Source organism: Sinocyclocheilus rhinocerous, unplaced genomic scaffold (assembly GCF_001515625.1).
Source record: "Sinocyclocheilus rhinocerous isolate Xijiao unplaced genomic scaffold, SAMN03320098_v1.1 scaffold2704, whole genome shotgun sequence".
NCBI lineage: Eukaryota > Metazoa > Chordata > Actinopteri > Cypriniformes > Cyprinidae > Sinocyclocheilus > Sinocyclocheilus rhinocerous.
In genome coordinates, this window is record NW_015652306.1 from 17,364 (window position 1) to 27,884 (window position 10,521).

The 10,521-nt window shown below is 36.6% G+C and overlaps 1 protein-coding gene across 2 annotated transcripts; it reads right to left on the minus strand.

Moving 5' to 3' along the window:
- Window positions 1-3,613: 3,613 nt before the first annotated feature.
- Window positions 3,614-9,508, minus strand: LOC107714749 (cell cycle control protein 50A-like). 2 transcript variants are annotated; one of them, XM_016520712.1, is made up of 7 exons: window positions 9,077-9,506; window positions 8,816-8,935; window positions 7,713-7,820; window positions 6,451-6,538; window positions 6,217-6,363; window positions 5,902-6,108; window positions 3,614-4,320 (listed from the first exon to the last, which is right to left on the minus strand). In XM_016520712.1, exons 1-7 carry the CDS (start codon window positions 9,320-9,322, stop codon window positions 4,127-4,129), a joined length of 1,110 nt encoding a protein of 369 aa, XP_016376198.1. In that variant the 5' UTR covers window positions 9,323-9,506; the 3' UTR covers window positions 3,614-4,126. The 2 variants fall into 2 exon arrangements, with proteins under 2 accessions (XP_016376198.1, XP_016376199.1); XM_016520713.1 differs by lacking the exon at window positions 7,713-7,820 and having other exon boundaries at window positions 9,077-9,508.
- Window positions 9,509-10,521: the final 1,013 nt, after the last annotated feature.

The window sequence follows — 10,521 nt, forward strand, 5'->3', positions numbered from 1 at the left end:
TGTACATATGGGTACAGTCATTTTAGACACTTCCAAAACTGTTGCAACAGAGATGGAAATACAATTTTTAAATGCATGAATTATGTTTCCATCTTTGTTGCCACAGTTTTTGAAGTGCCTTTTTCTGTTCTAAAGAAGGGGGTGTCCCAATACTTTTGTCCATATAGTGTATGTACAAGTCATTGGTGTTTGTTAATGAGTTTTTGGCTCAAGGTCTGCATTTAAAGTCACACCAGAGGTGTTCAGCTGGGATTAGAACTTTACCATCCAATCAACTTTGCTGCATTTGGCTGAATCTGGGCAGAGAGTATAACCCTGTGCACTTCAGAATTCTTCCGGCTGTTTCTATCTTCTGTCACATCGTCACTAAACACCAGTAACCCAGTGCCACTGGAAGTCTTGCATGCTCATGCCATCCCACTGCTCCACCATGTTTCACAGATGGTGTTGTATGCTTTGGATCATGAGCTGTTCAAAGCCTTCTCCGTACTTTTTTCTTCCCGTCATTCTAGTACAGGATGATCTTAATTTCAGCCATCCAAAGAATACTTTTCCAGAAGTGGTCTGGCTTCTTTAGATGTTTTTTGGCAAAGTCTAATCTGGCCTTGTTTGAACCTTGTGGTGAATCCTCTGAAGTATTCTCTTGATTGTAGACTTTGACAGTGACACGCCTACCTCCTGGAGAGTGGCTGGATGTTGTACATATGGATGACTGGCTAGATGTTGGACGCCTACCTCCTCTTCACTTAGCTGGATGTTGTGAAAGGGTTTTTCTTTACCATGGAGAGGATTCTCCGATCATCCACCACTGTTGTCCTCCGTGGACAGGCCTTTTTATGTTGCTGAGCTCACCAGTGCTTTCTTTTTTTCTCAGAATGTACCAGACTGTTGATTTGGCCACTCCTAATGTCCTGCTATCTCTCTGATGGATTCGTTTTGATTTTGAAGCCTAACAATGGTCTGTTTCACTTGTATGGAGAGATGCTTTGACCGCATGATGTGGATTCACAGCAACAGCTTCCAAATGCAAACGGCACACTTAACTCCAGACCTTTTACCTGCTTAATTGATGTAGAAATAATGAAGGAATAGCCCCCGCCTGTCCAAGGAACAGCTTTTGAGTCAATTGTCCAATTACTTATGGTCCCTTGAAAAAGGGGGGAGGTACATATTAAAGAGCTGTGATTCCTTAACCTTTCCTCCAATTGTGATGAGAATACCCTCAAATTAAAGCTCAGAGTGTGTTCTTTAGGCCCATATTCATTATATAACTGTAACTTGAATTTGTTTTGGTCAGCAGCTAAAATAATAAAAAAGTGTGCCTGTGTCCAAATAAATATGGACCTGACTGTGTACAACATACAAATTGGTAGATATATTAACATCAGCAGATGAAAGAGCTGACAGACGTCACACTGAGACATATGTACACTTGCTGAGTCATTTTCTAAAGAGGTGCAACTTTTCAAATTCTAGACTGCTTTTAAATCTTCTGGGAAGTCTCACTCTCTCTGACACCCAAGATCATTAACTGAACTTGCTAAGAAAGTCTGTCACTAATTGACAGGAGAACAGAGAAACAGAAACACAGCGTTGGAGTCACATGAGCTGCAGTGCACATCATTATCTCACACCAGCACATCTCAATCGCTGCTGATGTTGTGTGAGGTCAGCCGTGGTCCAGAGGTGGGCTGACGATGTGAGAGCGAGTGAAACAGGCACTTGGGTTGGGAAGCAGGTAATTAGTCCAGCACTTTTCCTCTGGGCCGTTCAACAGCTGCTCTTTCATGCAGTCCAACATACCAACAGCAGGAGAGAACAGATGCTGCTTATGGTGTAATGAAGAAGCCAGAGGCTATCAGATTCACAGCTTTACAGATGCCTTGATTGCTGGTCCTTTTTACTGATCCAGTTTGGATTTTATGATTTAGTTGGAAGACTTCTAACATAAAAAAAAAACTCTTTTAGTGCCGTTTATCATAAGCTGATAGTGTTGTATACCTTCTGCTATACATGCATTCACCTTCTGAGTCTCACTGGTCACAAAAGAAGAGGAAATATTCCTCTTTCTTGATCAAATGACATAAAAAAAGCTATTTTCATTTATTCATCACATGCTTTCTTATGACATTGACTTTTTAACAATTATCATAGCTTTGGTTAAAAAAAAAAACAATAGTATTATCATGTATTACTGGGGTACCATGTCTGAAAAAACATTTCATTAGAGAGAACAAAACAGATCAGGAAGCATCTTCTAAAATATCACCACTAAAAACTGTTAAGGAATAGTTCACCCAAAAATGACAAATTGCTGAAAATGTACTCACTCTCAAGCCAGCCAAAATGAAGATGAGTTTGTTTCTTCATCTGAACAGATTTGGAGAAATTAAGCATTACATCCATTGCTCACCAATAGATCCTCTGCAGTGAATGGGTGCCGTCAGAATTAAGAGTCCAAACTGCTGATAAAAACATCACAATAATCCACAAGTAATCCACACCAGCAACCAGTCCAATTAATATCTTGTGAAGTGAAAAGCTGCGTGTTTGTGAGAAACAAATCCATCATTAAAACATTTTAACTTTAAACCGTTAAAATTAAATACCATAATCCATAATAACGCTCCAGTGAAATTTCCTATCACATCAGAATCCACAGATATATTTGTTGAGAACTGTTTTCACTTGAAAATGGTTCTTCATCTTTGCATATTTCTCTCCTGATTCAGTCGACATTTTCATTGGAGAAAGCAGTATTATGGATTATGGTGTTCCAGAAACATGCTAATGATGGATTTGTTTCTTGCAAATATACTTTTTTTTTTACAAGATGTTGATTGATGGACTGGAGTGGTGTGGATTATTGTGAAGTTTTTATCAGCTGTTTAATCTCTCATTCTGACGGCACCCATTCACTGCAGAGGATCATTCCAAACCTGCATGCTGTTATTTAATTTACTGAAAATATCGAAGTTGTTTCAAACCTCTATGCTATTACATATGCAAACATTTTTCACTGAACAACAAAATTAAAATTAAAAAACATGATTGTGAGCAATTTTGGGGTAAACTATACTTTCAAAATTGTTTCAATGTAGCAAACCAATGGTTTCAGATTGTGACACTAAAGCCGACTGCATATTTAAACAAAAACAAAAAAAGATGAGCCTTTTGATATGTTCCATCTAAACGTCCTGTTTAAATAGGAAATACACCAATTCAATGCAGGAAAATAACACTTTTTAACTGATTTAACATGCTAATTTTGTCTTCAGTGTTGTATTTGGGATCACCTCCTGCTACTGAAGAGTGCAAAGGATACTTCAACACACAATCATGAGAAATTCTCAGTAGGTCCAGCAATTAAACATTTTATTCACACACAATCCTAAAAACTGGCCAAAAATGTATGGCTTGTCACATTCTAAAGTGCTTATTTGTTAGAGGCAGACGTGCTGAAACACTTAAAAAAGACATGACAGCCAAAATGAGCCCAAGACAGTTTCAATTAAATAGACAAAGAACGAAACGTTTGGTCCTTGCAAGCCATGAATTACACACAGCAAAGCTTCTTTAAAGAGCACAAGCATCTCCAGGAAACAAAACAAGATTTGAACAATCCTTTAAAGTTTAATGGTAGTTGTTATTGATCCCCACCATAATCTGGCACTACGAAGAAGTTTGGAGGTAAACAGAGCCACAGTATTTGCCTTTATGAACCTCAAGGAAAAGTGAAATTATTCTTTGTACATTAAACTGTTAAAAGTAGTCATATTATGTTGCCCTGTTTAAACATTACTTTTGGTTGAAAGTAAAACCATTTCAATGAAATACAAATATACATTCATTTACTGTACTTTATACATCTTGGTCTTTATCCCGGTCGTATGCTGTAATATCACACTAACCTCAGACATACGTGCATATCCACGGCCAAAACATGCTTGAAATGAACCATCAACCATCATCAGAAAACAATACAAATTAAAAAATAAAACTTTGAAGTGGACACAACATCTTGAGTAATAAATAAACAGAACATCAAGTGGTCAAATGCTCTTGCACCTTTAAAACGCCAATCGAAGCATGCTACTCAAACCCAGATCACATGCCCTCGACAAGCTTAATTGGGAACATCAGAGCTGTTGTTGCGGTTTCCGTATTTGTGATGAATGAAGAGGAGCACCACGCCGAGGAAGAAGCAGATGGAGCCCACGGTTATGTAGGCGATGCCCAGGAAGGGGTTTTTCCCTCCCATCCAGGAGATGGTGCTGAGGATCATTCGCTTCCGGCCCTCGAAGCTGCGCACGGGGTAGTCTGAGGGGCAAGAGGTTGAGGAAATAATATCAATTCAGAAGTTAACCAAATATATCCAATCAACCAGTGTGTGCACTTTGCTTAAAGGGACAGTTCACCCAAAAATGACAATTCTGTCATTAATTACTGTGGTCAAGGCACAGAAGCGTCGTTAAAATAGTCCACGTGGTTCAACCGTAATTTTATGAAGCTGTGAGAATACTTTTTGTCCGCAAGAGAAGAAATTGTTGAATAAAATCGTTAGTTTTATTTTCTTTATACAACAAAAAGTATTCTCGTAGCTTTACCTGGACCGTGAAGATATTTTTCACCAAAAATATCTTAATTTGTGTTCTGAAGATGAACGAAGGTCTTACAGGTTTGGATCGACATGAGGGCGGGTAATTAATGACAGAATTTTTCATTTTTGTGTGAACCATCCCTTTAAATGTAATGATGAGACCTGTTCTATATATTGAATGTATTCTCTGTAAATCGAGTTTTAGAACTGCACAATAAAACGATAATTTTTACTTAATAAAATAACTGTTAATTGATTCAAAAAAAGTTATTTATTTATGTCTATTAATCAGTTTTCTTGCTTTTTTCTTTCTTTCACTGTTGTAATAAATAGATCAAACACATAAAACAACAGCTTGGGTTATCACTGATTATTGTTCATGGCGTTCCTGTGAAGTTTAGAATGGTTTCATAAAGATAAATATAGATATTTACTACTTTCTATTGTTACATTGGTACATACAAGGGTAAACTAATATCAGTCTTCCTTCATTTAGTAGTTGATTTAATAAAAACAAAGTCTATGGTCAACATGGCTTGACCATTATAACTAGATTTTGACATTATTGTTGTTCGACTACTAGACAACAATAGCAGTTATGATTCCACAGATGGAAAAATAAACATTTTTAGTTAGTTCAGAGCAAATATACATCACCTTTGAAACATTATGTGGTCAGCAAGATTTTTTTTAATGTAAGAAGCTTCTTATTCTCGTCAAAGTGTATTTATTGATCAAAATTACAGTAATACTGTGAAATACTACAATGTAAAATAACTTTTCTATTTTAATATATTTTAAAATGCAATTTGTTTTTTTTTGTAATGGGAAAGCTGGATTTTCAGCAGTCATTACAACAGCTGATCTGGTACTCTAAAAACATTTTATTAACTTTTTATTAATGTTAAAACAGTTGTGTGGCTTCATATTTTTGTAGAAACTGTCATTTTTAGAAAGTTCAAAAGAACAACATTTATTAAAAGAGAAATCTTTTGTAACATTAAAATTGTCTTCACTGCCACTTTTGATCAATTTAATGTTAATATTAATTTCTTTTTAAAGAAAAATCATTCTGACCCTGAACTTTTGAACAGTAGAATATACTTATCAAAGTCAAAGACCACTAGTGAAAATCCTTCTTTTTAAAATTTTTTTCTAATGTAATATTTTTTATTTATTATTATTTAATACTTTATAGAATGAATAGTTATCTGTGTATAATGTCAGATTGTTACAAAAAGCATCTTGCGTAGAATTGGAAATATTTCTTTATGTTTTAGAGGTATGCAATGCAAGGATACTGTAGGTGACTTCCAGGCTGTAGCTGCCTCTGGGAAGCGTGGGTGTCATGTTGTTCTTCTTCTGAATAATGCGGTAGAGCTTTCTGAAGGTGGGGAGAGCAGCTGTGCGCATCCACACGATGAAATCCTCATTTATGAAGCCGTTGTTTTCTGAGTCAATGTCCAGCTCATAAACAGGCTTGTGCCAGTTGACCGGCTTCGCTGTCTCTGGAAGATGAGGAGTGTTTTAGTTAGCGATACGGGAAAACCTATGCTAATTCATCAGAGTACATATACTCCTCTATACAGAATTATATACAAGTGTATTTATTCTACCTATAAAAGCAGCAGTAAGATTTGGGTTGCTTCCACCAGGGTTCCTGAACTTCACATGTTTGTCCGTCCACCATGCAATCCCTTTTTTGATCAATAGAATTTGTGTTTTTGTTCCATTGGGATCAATGTAAAACAAATCCAGTGTGTCTGAAGCAAAGAGAGAAAGAGACGAGCAATATTAAACCTCTTGAGGAAACGGTCTTACAATGGGAAGTATCCGGATCCAGGTCTTACCATTAAACATGCTGTTAGCAATGGCTCCACACGGGGCTATAGGCTTGTTTTCATTAGTGCGGTATGGCTCACATTCTTTGCTTGGCTCCTGAAATATAGCAATATGCTTTGAGCTTCAATGAATAACATGCAATTTTATAGCATCAAATCAAGAATTAAGTACTTGTACTCAGGAAGCAGCAGACCTATTGTAACTTAATAATAAATTAAATTAAATTAAATTAAATTAAATTTAAAAAGTAATAGAGCAATTGATAGAACAAACGACAAATAGACAGAATGACGATAGACAGAATGATAGATAGAAAGAACAGAACGATAGATAGAATGATAGACAACAATAGATAGAACAATAGAACGACAGACAGACAGACAGACAGATAGATAGAACAAATTAATGAACGATGAATAGAATATAGCACAAAAAATAGATTGACAGACATATAGTTAGACATATAGATAGATAGACAGACAGACAGACAGACATATAGATAGATAAACAGACAGACAGACAGACATATAGATAGATAGACAGACAGACAGACATATAGATAGATAGACAGACAGACAGACATATAGATAGATAGACAGACAGACAGACATATAGATAGATAGACAGAACCAACAAATAAATGAACGATGTATAGGCTAGAACGATAGATTGAATGGTAGAACAAGGGAGCAATACATAGAATGATACAACAAACAATAGATAGAAAGGCAGAGAGAAAGTGAACGAACAATAGTTGGATGGATGGATAAATAGATACAACTACTGAAAGAAACAATAAATGAATGGATGAACAACTGAAGATAGATAGATAGATAGATAGACAGACATATAGATAGACAGACAGACAGACAGACAGACATATAGACAGACAGACATATAGATATGTAGACAGACAGACAGACAGACATATAGATAGACAGACAGACAGACAGACATATAGATAGACAGACAGACAGACATATACATAGACAGACAGACAGACAGACAGACATATAGATAGACAGACAGAACCAACAAATAAATGAACGATGTATAGGCTAGAACGATAGATTGAATGGTAGAACAAGGGAGCAATACATAGAATGATACAACAAACAATAGATAGAAAGGCAGAGAGAAAGTGAACGAACAATAGTTGGATGGATGGATAAATAGATAGAACTACTGAAAGAAACAATAAATGAATGGATGAACAACTGAAGATAGATAGATAGATAGATAGATAGATAGATAGATAGATAGATAGTACCTTAAGTGAGCGCTGGTCTCCATTAAGCTGGCTGTCATCTCTGGACTTCACATACCGCCGATGGTTTTGGTAGAAATTTGAGAGGCCATAGTACATGAAAACATTACTCTGAGGACATAAAGTTAGAATCAAGAACTGGCACCGTTACAAAAAGCCATCATCATCTCCAATCAAATATCCTTTCTAAAAATAAACTGGGAACATTTGTATTTTATAATATGAGCTGTGTTTTAAATGTTACTATTCAGGAAAGTGAAGGTTTTTGTTAGGTCTACAGTTTCCTCATAGTACAGATAAAAGTAATCAGATTAAACTACAAACAAAAAGTACTATGGTTCCATCAAATATTTAAATAATGAACAACACCAGAGAGCAATGAATATCCATAAAGCTCCATTTTCATTCTCACTGATATACTATATGTGACCCTGGACCACAAAACCAGTCTTAAGTCGCTGGGGTATATTTGTAGCAATAGCCAAAAATACATTGTATGGGTCAAAATTATCGAATTTTCTTTTATGCCAAACATCATTAGGATATTAAGTAAAGATCATGTTCCATTAATATATTTTGTAAACTTCCTACTGTAAATATATCAAACTTAATTTTTGATTAGTAATATGTATCGCTAAGAACTTCATTTGGACAACTTTAAAGGCGATTTTCTCAATATTTTGATTTTTTTTTTTCAAAATATTTGCATCTCAGCCAAATATTGTCCTATCCTAACAAACAATACATCAATGGAATGCTTATTTATTCAGCTTTCAAATTATGTAAAAATCTTCAAATTTAAAAAAATTGGGTTTGGGGACTGGTTTTGTGGTCCAGGGTCACATATATGCCTCAAGTATAAGATGACTCAAACATTAAAAAAAGCAAACTTTTAAAAAAGATTTTGTCGACTCTAAAGGTTCAATAAATTGTTCCATTAAACAAAAATATTTTTTGGTCTATTTTGTCATATGTCAAGCTTTACAGGGTTAAGTCACGTGTGTTTGGAGCATCACGAGTCTGAGTAAACGACAGAATATTTACTTTTGGCTCAACTATCCTTCAACAGGAATGCAACATAATGGTCAGGTCACACACACACTCACTTCGAAAGGCTGGTCTAGAGAGAAGAACAGGACACATTTGCATGGAGTCGTGCTGTTCCAGCTGAAGCTTTGAGAGCAGTTAAAACACGGGCTGGACATGTCAGTCCCGGTATAATCAATCTGTGAACCAGAGAAACCCGCAGTTACATAACACATGAGCCAAGATTCACACGTGACGGAAAGTCCGAGCGAACAGCAGACGTCTATTCGCTGTGTATTTGTTAGTAAAATGACACTAAACACAGCGCAACAGGCTCAAACCTCGAACTCCTTGATGTTGTTGGATGTCACGTAGAGGCCGATTCCTATTGGGATGAAGATGAGGCCGATGATGAAGAAGGCGGGCAGCACGGTCCCCGCGGTCAGGATGGGCTGCCAGGCCGGTAGCCGCTGCTGTTTGAAGGCCGTGTTGTCGGGCTTTCGAGTCCGGATGGCGGCTCCGCCGAGCCCCGCGGATCCGGAGTGATGACCGTCTTCCTCCTTTGCGCTGTAGCTGGACGCCATCATAGCTGTAATAACCAGCTCACAGCCTCAGAGCTTTTATGAAAACACACTCTCTCTCTCGATTATAGACGGGTGATTAATAAAAAAGTATTGTATATGTCCGCTGTAGTAGATTGTCTTCACAACGGCCTTCTTTCTAGGTTCTATGGAAAGTTGCTTTTGTTTAAGGCGGTGCTACAGGAAGTGTCAGCTTCAGGAAGTGTCTGATTCGCGAATCATGTGCGAGTCGGTTCTATTGATTTAGTCGAACTGATTCGCGAAGCATTTCTGAATCACTGTGCTGTTATACCTGTACGTGTTTTTAAATATGAATAGTTTGTCTTGATAAAGGTCCATGTAATTTTGAACTATTATCCTCTGTGGCATTATTTTAGATTTTTCTTTTAACATTTGTTGAAGGCTTATATCTACAGATGGCTTTATGAATTTCCTTTCTAGGTTCTATGGAAAGTTGCTTGTTTTGTTTAAGGCGGTGCTACAGGAAGTGTCAGCTTCAGGAAGTGTCTGATTCGCGAATCATGTGCGAGTCGGTTCTATTGATTTAGTCGAACTGATTCGCGAAGCATTTCTGAATCACTGTGCTGTTATACCTGTACGTGTTTTTTTTTGTTTTGTTTTTTTAATAGACGGGTGATTAATAAAAAAGTATTGTATATGTCCGCTGTAGTAGATTGTCTTCACAACGGCCTTCTTTCTAGGTTCTATGGAAAGTTGCTTTTGTTTAAGGCGGTGCTACAGGAAGTGTCAGCTTCAGGAAGTGTCTGATTCGCGAATCATGTGCGAGTCGGTTCTATTGATTTAGTCGAACTGATTCGCGAAGCATTTCTGAATCACTGTGCTGTTATACCTGTACGTGTTTTTTTTTGTTTTTTTTACAATTGTAGACATACATTCAAAACAAATACAAAAGTAAACACAGATACATACGTATTGCCAGGGTAACAAACATACCAAACAATCAGAAAATAAATGAACACCTTACAAAGACACAAAGGAGGAATACAGAAATACAGTTTTCAGCTTTAAGATTGACAGAACTTAGTTGCCATATACTTGTCTAAATCAACTTTGAACAATGAAAAGAGAGGTTTAGAACAAGTAAACCTTTGCTTATGAATGTGAAATTTAGCTAGCAGGAAACACACATTTATTATGTAAAATTTCCCTGTATTCTCTTTTGCGTAGTCAAACAATCCAAAGAA

Bases quoted from the DNA above. Each gene is read 5' to 3' on its own strand.
- LOC107714749 (XM_016520712.1), bottom strand. From the start codon at position 9,322: ATGATGGCGTCCAGCTACAGCGCAAAGGAGGAAGACGGTCATCACTCC. The intron at 8,936-9,076 runs GTTTGAGCCTGT...TCTGGTTCACAG, and splicing joins ACAACATCAAGGAGTTCGAG to ATTGATTATACCGGGACTGA. The intron at 6,109-6,216 runs GTAGAATAAATA...CTCATCTTCCAG, and splicing joins TCTTACTGCTGCTTTTATAG to AGACAGCGAAGCCGGTCAAC.